A 15,324-nucleotide genomic window follows, 5' to 3' on the forward strand; every position below is an offset into this window, starting at 1 on the left:
TGCTTTCCCAGGCCACAGGCAGGGAGCTAGATGGGAAGCAGGGCTGCCAGGACAAATGTTGCAGGTGGCATCTTTCCCTGCTTTGCTAAGGTGCCAGCCCGTCCTTCTCTTGACACTGACTCCACTGGGAAAGGTCCTTGGCTTTAAGGACTCAGACCTGGGCTGTGTGATTCATCAGTCCAGCCCCGTCTGCCCACCTTACCCTTTAGGGCAGTAAGCAGGGGTGTGTGCATGGTGCCCAGCCCTGTGCTGTGAGGGGGAGGGTGGCTGCCCTGTGCTGTGAGGGGGAGGGTGGCTGCCCTGTGCTGTGAGGGGGAGGGTGGCTGCCCTGTGCTGTGAGGGGGAGGGTGACTGCCCTGTGCAGTGAGGGGGAGGGTGACTGCCCTGTGCTGTGAGGGGGAGGGTGACTGCCCTGTGCTGTGAGGGGGAGGGTGACTGCCCTGTGCTGTGAGGGGGAGGGTGACTGCCCTGTGCTGTGAGGGGGAGGGTGGCTGCCCTGTGCTGTGAGGGGGAGGGTGACTGCCCTGTGCAGTGAGGGGGAGGGTGGCTGCACTGTGCTGTCCTGGAGTGGAGACAAAGGGTCCTGAGCTGCTTGGAGTTGGGGTTCCCAGGAAGCGTATGAGGGAAGCCTGCCTCAGAGGCCCTGCCAGCTGTGCCCACTCCTCCCCCACAGCCTCCCCCACAGCCTCCCCCTCCCACAGCCCTCCTCCCCCACAGTCCCCGTCCCCCTGAGCCCCCTCCCCCACAGCCCCTTCCCCGCAGACCTCGCGAAGTGTGTGCTTTTATCTCCTCTTTCTCTTCCTCCAGAAACTTCCGGAAGCAGGATATGTGTTTTCCCACCAGAGCCCTGCACTGGCCCGCTGTCTCCTGAGACTTTTGCAAGTGTTGGCTGTATTCCTACAGCTGCTATTTTATTTATTTCAGATTGTTTTATTTATTTGAGGGGATAGGGGAAGAAAAAGAGAAAGATCTCTTCTGTTGGGTGGTTTACTCCCACATGGCAGCAGCCAGGGCAAGGCCATGCTGAAGCCAGGAGCCTGGGGCGCCCTCTGGGTCTCCCCAGTTGCATGCAGGGGCCCCAGCATTGGGTTGCCTTTCCCTGTGTTAGCAGGCACGTTAGCAGGGACCTGGATTGGCAGTGGAGCAGCCGGGACTTGAACCAGCGTCCATATGGGCTGCTGGTGCTGCAGGGGACAGGGTGCTTGCCGCATCACAGCACTGGCTCCGTGGGCAGCTGTTTGAAAACCTGTTGCCTCATTAGAGTCTTTTTAAGATAGTTATTTGGAAATCAGGGCTGCAGAAATAGATGGGGCTTCCATCTGTGGGTTTCCTGCCTGGGTGACCACAGCAGCCAGGGCTGAGTCAGGTCAGTGCCAAGGAAATGTCCAGGTCCCTCCATGTGGGTTGGGCCCTCTTACGCTGCTGTCCCAGGGCCAGCAGGGAGCTGGGCAGAGCCGGAGATAGACTGGCGCTCCCGCGGGGTGCCGGAGTGTAGAACAGCGCCGTGAGCTGCTGACCCTCCTGGGTTGGGTGTGGTCACTGCTTGGGCCCAGTCTACCTTCCCAGCCCCAGTTCTCACTTTTTTTTTTCTTAAAGATTGATTTGTTTTCATTGAAAGGCAGATTTACAGAGAGAGGAAGATACAGAGAGGAAAAGATCTTCTTTCAGGTCTCCCATGTGGGTGCAGGGTCCCCACTGCTTCCCAGACTTCAAGCAGGGAGCTGGATGGGAAGTGGAGCAGCTGGGATTAGAACCAGCGCTCATGGGATGCCGGTGCTGCAGAGCAGAGGGTTAGCCAGTTGAGCCATCATGCCAGCCCTGAGCCTCACTCTTGGAACTCCCGGGGTTTGCAGGCTTCTAGTCCTGTTCTCATGGCGGCCTGGTAGAATGTCCTGGGGCTCCGGGTGGTCACTGTGCCTGCTGTGCTAGGTGGGAGTAGGGAAGGGGTGCGACCCAGGGCACGCAGGGACGTCTCACACAACAGGGGGCACAGAGAATGAAGCTGGCTGCCTTGGGGGGAGGGTGTGGGCTGGGAAGCTGACTGGGCCTTGGAAGGCGCCCTAGACTTGGGGGCAGAAGGACAGGGCCTGTGCCCATGGCACACAGCACAAGGAAACGTGCAGGCACCCTGTTCTGTGGGTCGTCCTTGGCGGACATACTTGGTGTGTGTCTGTCCCGTTTGGGGCGTGAGGGGGGAGCTGAGCTGGTGATGATGGGGACTGCCTGGGCCTGTGGTGGGCCTGGTGGCCATTGCCCAGCGCAGGGCGAGCTGGATGCTTCATTTCCGTCCAAGCAGCTCTACCGAAAGGCGGCAGGGATGTTTGCCTGAGAACCAGGTCACGCACATGCGCACCCGCACGAGTTAGCTGCTGCAGCCAAGGTGCTCCGGGACTGAGGAAGCGGCTGTTGTTCTTCCAGATCAGAGGCCGCCGTGGCTCAGCGGGGAGGAGGCCACAACCTCGGACATGAGCGCCGCATCCTGCGTGAGGAGTGAGTGTGTGCTGAGTGGGGCCTGGGCGCCTGCTCCTGTGACAGGGCCTGCTCAGGGTGTGCTCAGGGTGGGGTCACGGCCAGGTATCCAGTGACTGCTCAGATGCCCTCTGGGCCCAGGGGTGCTCTGTGTGCCCGCCGATTTGGTGTAGATTTGGTGTCGATTTGGTGTAGATTTGGTGTCGATTTGGTGTAGATTTGGTGTAAAGGAATCTGTCTTGAAGAAAGTGCTTCCTCCAAGTTGTTTTCCTTTTTTGGAGATTTATTATTTATTTTTATTAGAAGGGTAGATTTACAGAGAGAAGGAGATACACAGAGAAAGATCTGTCCACTGGTTCACTCCTCAGGTGGCCTCAATGGCTGGAGCTGAGCCAGTCCAGAGCTAGGAGCCAGGAGCTTCTTTAGGGTCTCCCACGCGGGTGCAGGGTCCCCAGGCTTTGGGCTGTCCTCCTCTGCTTTCCCAGGCCACAAGCAGGGAGCTGGATAGAAAGTGAGGCAGCCAGGATTAGAACCGGCGCCCATGTGGGATCCCCATGCATGCAGGACAAGGATTTCGCTACTGAGCCATCATGCCAGACCCTTTCTCCAAGTTTTTATTATAAAAACAAGTGGCGGGGCCTGAAGCATTAGCCTAGTGGCTAAAATCCTCACCTTGCCTGTGCCGGGGTCCCATACAGGCACCAGTCCATTTCCTGGCTGCTGCACTTCGATCCAGCTCCCTGCTTGTGGCCTGGGAAAGCAGAGGAGGACGGCCCAAAGCCTGGGGACTGTGCACCTGTGTGGGCGACCCAGAAGAGGCTCCTGACTCCTGGCCCTGGATTGGCTCAGCTCCAGCTGTTGCGGCCACTTGGGGAGTGAACAAGTGGATGGAGGCTGTTTCCCTCTGTGTCTCCTTCTCCCTGTAAAGTTGACTTTCCAATAAAAATAAATAATCTTAAAAAAACAAAACAAATCAAAAAAGCAAGTGGTGCTTCTAGCCCATTTGGAATGTGGTAATTATTTAATGACTAGTTTATTTTGATTTGGAAGGTGGGATGGCAGAGGCCTCGGGGAGAAATGTATTGTCTGTGTGTGGAGTCAGGGTTAGTGAGATGTGAGTTTGCACTGGAGCTGTTGGAGTGCGGCTGTCCGCTCAGGGAAGGTCCTGCCCTGCCTGCCCTGTCCCGGGTGCACGCCTTCTCAGTGCTGTGGCTGCGTTTTGTCAGTCCTCATCACCCATGTCCTCACTCCATGTCTGCCCGTCCAGGGGACTCTCATGGGAGGCAAAGTCACAGCGGGCCAGTCTCGCCCAGGGTCGCAAGGGGTGTGGACGTGGGCCTCGGGAACATCAGTCCAAGCCTTACTCGGCTGGGCGGTGGACCGCAGGCCTACCTGTCATGGCTGGCAGAACTCAGGGGTACTCCGTGTCACGGCCCTCTGGGGCTGACCCACGTGTCAGGGTGGCAGTGCCCCCTGGGCCCTGAGGGGCATGAGGGCAGCTCAGGCCAGTGTGCCTGGACATAGGTGTGGCCAGTCGACAGGGTGGCCCCGGGGGTGCTGTGCCAGGGACAGCTTGGGCAGCTGCTGGTAAATGACAGGGCTGTGTGTCCGCAGAGCTGGCCCGGCCCCTGCTCGAGGCCATCAGCGACAAGGACCCGGTGGTGCAGGAGCAGGTGTGTGGGGCGCTGTGCTCCCTTGGGCAGGAGCGGCCCGTGGAGATGCTGCAGGCCTGCGAGGAGTTCCTGCGGCAACAGGACAAGGTACTTCCTACCCCCGGGTCAGATCGTGGGGCCGTGGACAAGGTACTTCTTACCCCCCTCCCCCGGGTCAGATCGTGGGGCCGTGGACAAGGTACTTCCTACCCCCCCCCCCGGTCAGATCGTGGGGCCGTGGACAAGGTACTTCCTACCCCCCCCGGGTCAGATCGTGGGGCCGTGGACAAGGTACTTCCTACCCCCCCCCCGGGTCAGATCGTGGGGCCGTGGACAAGGTACTTCTTACCCCCGGGTCAGATCGTGGGGCCGTGGACAAGGTACTTCTTACCCCCGGGTCAGATCGTGGGGCCGTGGACAAGGTACTTCTTACCCCCGGGTCAGATCGTGGGGCCGTGGACAAGGTACTTCCTACCCCCCCCCGGGTCAGATCGTGGGGCCGTGGACAAGGTACTTCCTACCCCCCCCCCCCGGGTCAGATCGTGGGGCCGTGGACAAGGTACTTCCTACTCCCCCCCCCCCGGGTCAGATCGTGGGGCCGTGGACAAGGTACTTCCTACTCCCCCCCCCCGGGTCAGATCGTGGGGCCATGGACAAGGTACTTCCTACCCCCCCCCGGGTCAGATCGTGGGGCCGTGGACAAGGTACTTCCTACTCCCCCCCCCCCCCGGGTCAGATCGTGGGGCTGTGCCTCAGCCTGTGCCTCCAGCAGGTGGAGGCTGGCCTGCAGAGGGTAGACCCTCCCCCCACTCCCTTGTGCCCTGGGGATGGCTGGGTTCCTGCCTGAGGGAGGGTTTGTTGGCTCCCGCGGGAGAGCTGGCCTGAGAGGAGAGGGCATGGCACGCCTGCTGAGCCCCCGGTCGGAGCGAGCTGTCTTCTCCATCCAGTGCCTACCTAGCTAAGCTGTGAGAGGTAGGCACACCGCCTACAGTGGTCAGCTGGCCAGCCAGCCTGTGCTGGCCGTGGGCTCAGAGCTGCCACCGGATGCTGGCTCCGGGCGTAATGTCCTGCACCTTCTGCTTCTTATTGTATGGCAGTTTGATGTGTAAGGGCCCTGCAGCTGACTGTCCTTCTTGGGGTGGGCTCCCGTGTCCCTGCACAGGTGGCCTAGTTCTGAGGCCATATTTGGCCACCTTGCTGCAGGATGCGACTTGAGGTCAGACACGCCAACATCTCCAGGGATGTGTATCCCACTGTGGCCAAACTAGAGGCTGTTCTTATGGATTGAGAGGGGACGCAAGGGCTGGTAGACAGAGAGCTCCCCAAGTTCCTCTGGGAACTGGGGCTTGGCTGTGCCCCAGAACTGGAGCAGACTCAGCCCACATCTGCCACTCCCAGGGCCCTCTTTGGTGGGGAGCCAGGGTGAAGGGGGCGGGCGGGGTCCTGTTTGCTGGAGTGGCTGCAGGTGTCCTAGTTGGCCTGTTCTCTGACCGCTGGCTCTCAGGTGTGCGTCTCGCTGTGTCTGCGGCCGCCTGCAGGGGGCGCCCGGTCCGAGCGCCTGGGGGAGTGAACAGTACTTCCTGTGTCCAGGCTCAGAGGCCTCTGCCTTCAGGGCTGACAAAACCCAAAGTGAAGCTCTCCAGGGCCTGGCAGTGGGAGAGTGTGCGGGCTCATTCCTGGGGTGCCCGTTGGGAAACAGCATGGCTGTTCTCTGGCCCGCACAGCCGTGGCAGGCAGCAGCTCACCCCAGGTTGGGTCCCTGTCAGGTGGTCTCCCGCCAGCCTTCTGCCAGCCTCGTGCACATGGCTTCAAGGTGAGACCCAGACTTGCTGGCTGCCTGCTGCTGCTGTCTCCAGAGCTGCCTCCCTGTGACCTTCTCCAGCCGTGCCTGGCGTGTTCTCACCCCAGCTGCTCTCAGGCTGGTGTGCTGGGGTGTCTGCCAGGCTGGTACGGTGCCTTTGGGGACAGGTGCCGTGTGTGCTGTGGCTGGCCCTGGGTGTGAAGACTGTGGCCAGCCTGTGCTGTGCTTCCTTGAGACAAGCACCGTGCAGGGGTGGCCAGAAAGGAGGAGGTAATAGGACTGTGTGCAAGAGTGGCCTGGGCCTTGGCAGAGCCAGGGCTGGGCATGGGAGTCTGGCCAGGCTCGGGGCAGGGCCAAGGTGCGGGCTCAGCAGGGCCATGCCGCAGGCAGGAGCTGCAGTCTTGTGTGCCTGGCAGCTGCTGCCCTCGCCCTGCACGGTGGCTCTGGCACATCCCCGTACAGCGACTCCCGGGCACCAGCAAAAGGAGGGTGTGGCTCACGGGGTGCCTCTCGCTGCCCTCCTCAGCTGGCACCCCCGTACCGCGCGATGGTCCTGAGGGCCATGGGGACAGTCCTGAACAGTCACACGTGCAAGCTGGATGAGGCCACGGCCAGCACCGTCCTCCTGCTGGCGTCCAGTGAGATGACCAGGACCAAGGTGCGTGCCTCTGCTGTGGCCCTCACTGGCCAGCACGGGAGAGGACAGCCTGCTTCCCACTGCCTCCCAGCCCCGCATCTGTGTGCCCCTCCGCCTGGAAGGTCCAGGCTGTCCCTCTGGCTTTGGGCAGGAGCTGGTTGGAGACTGGCAGCCGGCGGCGAGCAGTGTACTGGTGGCTGTGGGCAAGCATGTCATCAACCCTGTGATGGAGGAGGTGCTGAGCAAGTTGCAGCCGGGGCTTCTGCCTCACCCACTCGTGCTGCAGACCTTAGCTGGCCTGTCAGTCTCCAACGGTATGCTGCCCTCGGGGCCTGGGGCCTGGCCTGTGTGCTGGGCGCGTGGGCAGGGGCCACCTGACACCCTCCTGACCACCCTGCCCCCACAGTGTTTGGCACAGTGCCCTTCTTGCCGTCCATCCTGAGCACCATGCTGCCCATGCTGGGCATGGCCAAGCACGACACCATGCGAGCTGTGCTGTGCTGCGGTAAGAGTGCGCGTGGGTGCTGCCTGCCTCGCCCCTCGCCTTGGGGCCGTATGGGGTCTGGCTGGGCTACAGGAGAGCTGCTGGACGCAGGCTGGGCGGGAACCCGCATCCTCGGCTTCGCAGCTTGCACCTGTTTCTCCCTGCTCCTGTCCTCTTAGCCCTGGCTCCCTGTGACTGCAGTGTCTGGCTTAGGGGACAGCAGTTGCTTGAGCTGTGTAGGCAGGGCCGTGCACTGGGCAGGCAGCCCCCAGGTGTGGGACAGTGTGCTGACAGGTTAGCAGCCCATTTTACACCATGGGCCCTTCCTGCTGGGTCTGGGCTGCTGTGGCTCTGAGGACCCGTGTGTGCCGAGCCCTGGACACTCAGTCCACGTGCTGACCCCACACCCGCACACAGTGACCCTTGGACACCAGCAGAGTGGTGGGCCTCCTGCTGCACCCCTTGTCCCCACCAACTTCTCTGATTCATGTCCAGCGTCTCCCTTCAAAGGCCTTTGGCTGAGCGACAAAAGTTAGATGAGAGTGGGGTTTGGGACAGAGTCTCCAAGAGCTGTGGGACTTGGGGTGCCTATGCGGCAAGTTTCCAGCTGGGAAAACACTGCAGGAGTTGCACAGGGTGGCCATCTGCTGGAGGTGGACCCGGATGGTGGAGTGAGTTTCCTGGGACCATGAGGCTGCTGGTCCGTGCCAGGCTGGCACTGAGCGCTCCACAGCACTTCTGAGCCTCATGGCTCTGGTCGCTGTACCTGCACAGGGGAGGGGCCTGCTCCCTCGGCTGGGATCTGAGGGTGCAGACGCAGCCTTGAGAAGGAAGCCTGGTGTGCGACACTGCAGGTGATGTGTTGCCTGGAGGAGTGCAGGACCAGGAGCCCGCTGCGTGGGCGGCCACAGTTCCAGCTGCCTTGCAGAGTAGGGGAGTGCATGGGGAGCCTGGCCGTGGGGGGGGGGGGGGGAATGGAAGGAGATGGGCAGCTTTGGAAAAGACAGCTGAGCTTCAGGGACTGGATTTAAAGAAAGCAGACAGTGGAGGAGTGGGTGAAGAAAAGTCGCATGCTGGGGCCCAGAGCCAGTCTCCCGAAACCCTAACTGGGCACTGCCAGGGGAGCCACCAGAAGTCCCCTGAAACCCTAACTGGTCACTGCCAGGGGTGCTGCCAGAAGTCCTGCAAGCCCTGGGCACTGCCAGGGGAGCCCCTGAAAGTCCTGCAAGCCCTGGGAATTGCCAGGGAACCACCAGAAGTCCTGCAAGCCCTGGGCACTGCCAGGGGAGCCACCACATGGTTGTCTTGTGCCGGGTTCAGTGGTTTTTCTCTTTCATATTTACTTACTTAATTGAAAGAGAGGTTGGTCTCCGTGAGTCGGTTTACTCCCCAGATGGCCAGGTGGCATTCAGGAGCCTGGGACTCTGTCAGCTCACCCCTGTGGGTGGGTGACCCAGGCGCTGCTGCCCCTCAGGGTGTGTGTCAGCAGGAAGGCGGCTCAGAAACTGAACAACAGGGCCCACGTCATGAGTCTACACATGGCGGCTAACCGGCTGCACTGCAGCGCTGGCATCAAGTGAAGATGCTGAAGAGGTTAGGCAGCATCTGCTTTGTGAGCCCAGGAAGCCGAGGTATTGGCTATGTGGGCAGCCAGGGGCCGGTGCTCTGCCATATCCGAATCACCAGCCCACTCGGGGTCCAGGCCAGCCACGGGCAGCCGCCATTCTACCCAGCATCTGCGTCCAGAGCTGCTGCCCCTCCGCTCGTCAGGGGTTGACGGTCCAGAGGAGCCGAGAGGAACGGGCAGCAGGGTCCCCAGCTGTTGGGGTCTGTGCTGCTTCGTAGAGTGTGTGGACCTGTCCGGTGTTCTGAGCACCCCTTCGGCTCCCAGAGATGTCACATGGTCCGGCCTGGACGTGCCAGGCCCCCATGTGCTTCTGCTGTCAGCTGCTCTTTCTGTGTGTGCAGAAGGATTCTGCCTTGGCTGCTCCTTTGGGGATCGCCCTCCATTCTCCTGAGCCTAGACCTGCACCTGGGCACGGCCCGCAGCCATTGTCTCCCAGACTTTGCCTGGATGGCTATGGCCACTTAAACCTCAGGTGGTGACATAGAAGACCCCACAGCCCTGGCCTCTGTCCACTCCTTGGTGCGTCCTCAGTTCACCCAGGCCAGGGCTGCCTCTGTGCAGCCTGTGGACTGCCACTGGAGGGGCTGTGGAGCGAGGGGCCTCTTCATAGTTCCTTACCAGAGTAGCAGGTGGGCCATGTGGCCAGGGGCTGCCCTCCTGGGGAATCCCCGGTACAGCTACGGTGGCAGACCCTCGGATCCTCACGGCCCAGGCAGAGGCTGGGAGGTGACATGTGCTTCCTGTCTGCCTGCTGGTGGTGACCTGGCCTGCCCCTGCATTGTGCGGCCTTCCTTGTGTCTGCTGGGGCCTCCTGGGAGTGGATCTCACGGGCACATCAAGGCCTGTTCTGTGGTTCCAGGGGATGTGGGGTCAGGGAATGGTGGCCCAGCGAGGTGCTGGTGTCTGGGTTGGCTGGCGGGTGTGCTAGAGCGGGCAGTGGTGCAAGCCGTGTGCATCGGGTGAGTTCCAGTGGCCGTTGCAGCCCTGCAGCACTTTAGTGAGAGTGCCCTGGAGTACCTCGCCAACCTGGACCAGGCCCCAGACCCCACTGTCAGGAAGGACACCTTTGCTGCTGACCTCGCCAGCGCCTATGATGTCCTCTTCCACCATTGGCTGCAGAGTCGAGAAGCCAAGGTACCGCCCCTCTGGTTCCTGTGGCTGCACGGAGCCCAGGACCGGTTCAGACAGGCCCCGACCTGCTGCCTTCCCACCCTAAGGCCCCTCCTGCCTCTGTGGGCTCTGGCTGGAGGAGGCAGAGGATGGCCTGCAGTCGCTGAGCCTTTGGACCCTCCCACGGAAAGTGGGGGAGGCCCTGAGTACCTCACGCCAGCTGCTGGCCAGGACCACTGCCCAGCTGCACGCTGACCTCTGCTGCTGGGCCTGTCGGAGCTCAGGCAGCGGCTCGCTGGCGGGCCTTCTGTGTCTGCAGCTCCGGCTTGCTGTGGTGGAGGCCCTGGGGCCCATGAGCCACCTGCTGCCTGGGGAGAAGCTGGAGGAGCAGCTCCCCAAGCTCCTGCCTGCCGTCCTTGGGCTCTACAAGAAGCACGCAGAGGCCTTCCACGTGTCCAAGGTGCCCTGGCTCATCCTCAGAGACCCCTCAGATGGGCCCCCTGGCAGCGGGGAGGGAGATTCAGTACTGGGCTGTGAAGGATGGGAGCCTGGGGAACCCCTGTTGAGCCTCGGGGGCAGCCCTGTGTGCCCACAGCTTGTCGTGGGGAGGCGGGAGGTAGACTCCTGGTCCCTCTTCCCTGCCCTGAGCAGAGCCTGGGCCAGATCCTCCAGGCAGCCGTGAGCGTGGGCAGCCGCACGTTGGAGGCGCAGCTCGACACCCTCCTGGCGGCGCTGCACATGCAGGTAGGAGCCTCTTGGGAACCGTGGAGGCACAGCCATGCTCATGCCTTTCCAGCAGTGCCAGGCGTGTGCTGCTGGAGAGCCCAGTGTGGCTGCTGCGTGGACAGAGGCAGGGGAGTCTTGGAGGGGCTGAATGCAGCTGGCTGTGCAGGGACCCAGGGTTACAGGAGGTGCTTGCCCATGGCCCTGGAAAGGGCTGGGGGCTGTGACTGATGATGGAGGTGTGAGTGCGAGAGGACGGCAAGGGCACGTCTCGGAGTGAAGCAAGGATGGGTGTGTGGCTTGCTGGGTCTGCTCTGGCCCCGCAGCCTCATTCTGGGCCACAGAGAAGGGGCCAGCTGTTCTGAAGGGGATCTTTAGGACTGGATGGGGACTGCAGGGGGACTGTCACCCTCCCCCGTCTGAGTTCTGAGTCCTGGGGGCAGCTGCCAATGGCTTGGGTGGCTGGTACTTGGCTCCAGCCTGTGGCCTGGCCCAGTCCCTGTTGCTCTGGGCATTTGGAAAATTGACCAGAGTATAGACGGACAACCTCTCTGTGTAAAACCTGCTTTTCAGACAAAAACAAATAGATGTTTAAAAACCAACTTTTTAAATTTAGATTTTCTTTTTTAAATTTGAGAGGCAGAGTTAGGAGAGAGAGAGCTCTTCCATGTGCTGGTTCGCTCCCGGAGGGACGATGTCTGAATCTAGGAGCATCCCCCAGGTCTCCCACGTGCCTTCTGTTGTGCATTAACAGGGAGCTAGAGCTGGGGACAACCCAGGCACTGGGCCGTGGGCACGGCCTCTTGGGCGTCAAGCAGAACAGCTGCTCCCGTCCTGGCCTCTAGCTTGCTGCTCTTGTGTGCTGGGCACAGAGAGGAATCTACCCATTGGCTCATTCACTCCCTGAATGGCCACACTGGCCAGGGCTGGGCCTGGCCAGTGCCTAAAGTCAGCAGTGTTAGCCTGTCCCCCCATGGAGGCCTCTGGCCCCCTGTGCTGCTGGGCCTGGCAGGCACAGGGTGACCCTGCCCCCGTCCCGGACAGATCTGTGTGCCTGTGGAGTCCTCTAGCCCCATGGTACAGAGCAACCAAAAGGAGGTGCTGCGCTGTTTCACCGTGCTGGGTAAGAGGGCTGGAGCCCCAGGGGCCGCTGGCTGCTGCACATGGGAGATCCTGACCGGACCTAGCTGCACCTGTGGTTCGGGGCTTCCCTGTGTGGGCAGGAGCCTCCTGGGTTCCATGCCCGCGCCTTGGCTCCTGGCTGTGGCACTGTGACATTCTCAGCCTTGCCTGGCCATCCTCAGCCCATGGCACTATTCTCTTGAGCGTCACGGGCTCTGCCTGTCTGTCCCATCCCCGCACCTCAGCGTTTGCCTCTGCTCAGGTCCTAGGGCAGGGGCTGAACAGGGAGGAGCCCGAGGGGAGGGCTGCTGTAGAATGGGCGACCGGTGGTTGAGGGAGGAGGAGCTGCTGAGACGCCTGCCAGCGGTGCCCTGAAGGCTAGGTGGCACTGGGTGCTGGGGAGACGCCCACAACCTCAGAGGGCCTGGGGGTGGGCGCTGAGGGCCCTCGTGAGTCCCTCAGGGGTTACAAACTGGTATGTACACCAGGTACCATGTGGGCCACAGGGCTGAGGCCTTGCAGGCTCTGGTGCCAGTCCCATTCCATCCCCTTGGGTGTGGTCTGCTGAGCGACTTACCACCCCTCATGGTGGGCCTGGGCATCGTCACCTCTCGCCCCAGTGGGCCTGGGCACCCAGGACAGGGAGGATCACAGAGGTGGGCCCCAGGCCTCCCCCCCCTCCCCCTGGTGGGCCTGGGCACCCAGGACATAAGGGTGTACAGAGGCTGGCCCCAGGCCTCCCACCCCGGTGGGCCTGGGCATCCTCCACCCTCCTCCTGGTGGGCCTGGGCACCTAGGACAGGGAGGTGCACAGAGGCGGGCCCCGGGGTTGGGCACCAGGAGAGGCAGGCCCCAGGCCTGGCACGGCCACAAGGAGAGCATTGCAAATGGTGCCTGCTGCCCATATTGCTTCGTAGCCTGCTGCCTGCCCGACCGCCTGCTGGCCTTCCTGCTGCCCAAGCTGGACAGCAGCAATGAGAGGCTCCGTGTGGGCAGTCTGCAGATCCTGAGACATGTCATCAACACGGCTGGTGAGTGTCCTTGCGCCGGGGGATGTCCGTCTTGTCCATCGAGACTTCAGACGTGGTGCACCTTCAGCCAGTGGCTCCCAGGCCAGCCGGGCCTTCTTTTTTTTTTTTTTTTTTTTTAAGATTCATTTATTTGATTACAAAGTCAGATATACGAGAGGAGGAGAGGCAGAGAGGAAGATCTTCCATCTGATGATTCACTCCCCAAGTGAACTGCAACGGGCCAGTGCATGCTGATCCGAAGCCGGGAACCAGGAACTTCTTCCAGGTCTCCCACACGGGTGCAGTGTCCCAAAGCATTGGGCCGTCCTTGACTGCTTTCCCAGGCCACAAGCAGGGAGCTGGATGGGAAGTGGAGCTGCCGGGATTAGAACTAGCACCCATATGGGATCCTGGTGCGTTCAAGGCGAGGACTTAAGCTGCCGGGCCCCCAGCCGGGCCTTCTGTTTGCACTGTTAGGTGGCTGGGTTCATGAACGCTTCTCCAAAGGCCCATTTAACTGGTTGGTTGGAAGCCTGAAGAAAGGAGTTGGTTTTCCAGGTGCGAATCTGTGAGGCCCATGACTGGCTCTTGTGTGCCCCAGAAGCTCAGGCACGGTCACCACTGACTGGAGCAGGTCGTGAACCAAACAGGACACAGGAGTCCCTACGTGGCCACAGGCCCAGCCTCTTCTCCCTGCTGTAGGGTGCATGGATGCTCACCCTGGTCTGTGGCCTGCAGCTGGAGGGGCAGCGCTGCGTGGGGGTGGGCCAGAGCAAAGGTTCAGTGGTAGCCAGGACTGAGGCACAGCATGAGCCCTGCTGGGCCTGTCCCAGCCAGAGGCTGCCTGAGGCCACCGGTCAGACCTGCCAGCCCTTGGCAGCCCAGGGCAGCGTAGGGGGGCCTCTGGGACAGGAGATGTGGGGCAGGGGAACATACTGCTGGCAGTATCACCCTAGTCCACAGGACGCTTAGCCACAGGTGCCCTCTGGCATTGTCTCTAGGATGTATTTTATTTCTTTAGCAACCAGAGTGGCGAGGAGGGCCACGTGGGGAGACGTGTCCAGTGTCCATGACCCCTGGCACTGGTGGAGTACAGGCAGCTGATCAGAAACAGGACAGCGGGGATTTGAACTGTAGCTCCAATACGGGATGCTGATGCTCCAGGGGCTGGATGCCCCGCAGCACAGCGCAGTCCCAAGGAAAGAAAGAGAAGAGAGGCCCTCCACCCACTGATTGACTTACCAAATGGCCATAATGGCAGGGAAAGGCCAGGTGAAAGAAGCTAGGGACGTCGGTGCTGCGTTCCCAGGCATGGTAGCTGGGTACTGGCCAGGACTGGAAGTGGAACAGCTGGGAACTGAGTGAGCATCCGTATAGCATGCTGGCAGTCTAGGCGGCAGCGTGACTGGCTAGCCCTGGTCCATCAGCACGTCCGTGAGCCCCTGCCCCTCCTGGGTGTCTGTGTTCACAGAGGAGGACATCGAGGGTGGAAGGTTGGGTGACTCTTCAGGCCGGGCGAGGGAAATGGAATCTTTGGACGTGCAGTGCCTGTGCCTCCTTAACCAGCGCTCACTCTTTAGTCCTGAGCCGTGTTGTGCTTTTCACAGGTCGTTCTGGAGGCTGGCACAGTGACATAGTATGCTGATCCTCCACCTGCAGTGTTGGCATCCCATATGGGTGCCAATCCAAGTCCCAGCTGCCCTGCCTCTGATCCAGTTCGCTGCTAATGACCTGCAGTAGGGGGTGGGCCAAGTCCTTGGGTCCCTGCTCCCACATGGGGGCGTGGAAGGAGCTCCTGGCTCCTGACCACTGGGGAGTGACCCAGCAGATGCAAGACCTCTTTTTCCCATAACTCTTTCAAGTTAATTACATCATTTTTTTAAGGAAGTCACCTTATTTTCCTTTGAAGTTCTTCCCTTACTCTCACAGTTGTGGTCATCTGGGTAGTGAACCACTGGATGGAAGATTTCTATTTCTGTAACAGCATTTCAAATAAAATAGACAAAAGTTGCACAGGCGCTCTATGATTTCTTTTTAAGGATTTATTTTCTTTTTATTGGAAAGTCAGATATACGGAGAGGAGGAGAGACAGAAAGATCTTCCATCTGCTGGTTCACGCCCCATGTTGTCACAATGGCCAGAGCTGAGCCAATCTGAAGCCAGGAGCCAGGAGCCTCCTCCAGATCTCCCACATGACTGCAGGGTCCCAAGGCCTTGGGCCGTCCTCCACTGCTTTCCCAGACCACAAGCAGGGAGCTGGATCGGAAGCAGGGCTGCTGAGATTAGAACCTGTGCCCAGATGGGATCCTGGTGCATACAAGGCGAGGACTTTAGCTGCTAGGCTACCACGCCAGGCCCTCCTGTAGTTTCTGAGGCAGCCAGCTCTGTCGCAGAGTGCTGGCGGCTCAGTCTGATCAGAGCCCAGTTGTCCTGTCTTCCATGCCAGGGGCTGTTTTGTTTCCAGTGTTCCGGCTTTTGCATGTGGCTGTCCAACGGGCTCTCAGCACCTCCTCCTGGTCATTGCAGCAAAGACAGCTGTTGCTGCCAGCGCTGCGCCAAGCCGGGCAGTGGGCAGGGCCCTGGCACCCCCACTGTTCTGCCAGTGCCTCCTGTCCCCAAAGGGTTGAAAGAGAGATCTTCCTGGGATGACTGTGGTAAAGGAGCTGGGCTGGTCCAGCAGGAGTGTGGG

General features: G+C 60.9%; 1 protein-coding gene across 6 annotated transcripts in view; it reads left to right on the forward strand.

Annotated features, from left to right (window-relative positions):
- Nucleotides 1–2,415: 2,415 nt before the first annotated feature.
- Nucleotides 2,416–15,324, forward strand: part of MROH1 (maestro heat like repeat family member 1) — a 39,537-nt gene continuing 26,628 nt past the window's right edge. For all 6 annotated transcript variants that reach the window (XM_058659429.1, XM_058659433.1, XM_058659431.1 and 3 more), the window contains exons 1-10: nucleotides 2,416–2,490; nucleotides 4,084–4,229; nucleotides 6,449–6,580; nucleotides 6,711–6,873; nucleotides 6,966–7,064; nucleotides 9,653–9,804; nucleotides 10,100–10,240; nucleotides 10,432–10,524; nucleotides 11,548–11,626; nucleotides 12,543–12,656. In XM_058659429.1, coding sequence (XP_058515412.1) covers nucleotides 2,466–2,490; nucleotides 4,084–4,229; nucleotides 6,449–6,580; nucleotides 6,711–6,873; nucleotides 6,966–7,064; nucleotides 9,653–9,804; nucleotides 10,100–10,240; nucleotides 10,432–10,524; nucleotides 11,548–11,626; nucleotides 12,543–12,656 — 1,144 coding nt within the window. In that variant the 5' untranslated portion in view covers nucleotides 2,416–2,465. The remainder of the gene's footprint in view (nucleotides 2,491–4,083; nucleotides 4,230–6,448; nucleotides 6,581–6,710; nucleotides 6,874–6,965; nucleotides 7,065–9,652; nucleotides 9,805–10,099; nucleotides 10,241–10,431; nucleotides 10,525–11,547; nucleotides 11,627–12,542; nucleotides 12,657–15,324) is intronic.

This window comes from Ochotona princeps, unplaced genomic scaffold, assembly GCF_030435755.1.
Source record: "Ochotona princeps isolate mOchPri1 unplaced genomic scaffold, mOchPri1.hap1 HAP1_SCAFFOLD_121, whole genome shotgun sequence".
In the NCBI taxonomy this organism is placed as follows: Eukaryota; Metazoa; Chordata; class Mammalia; order Lagomorpha; family Ochotonidae; genus Ochotona; species Ochotona princeps.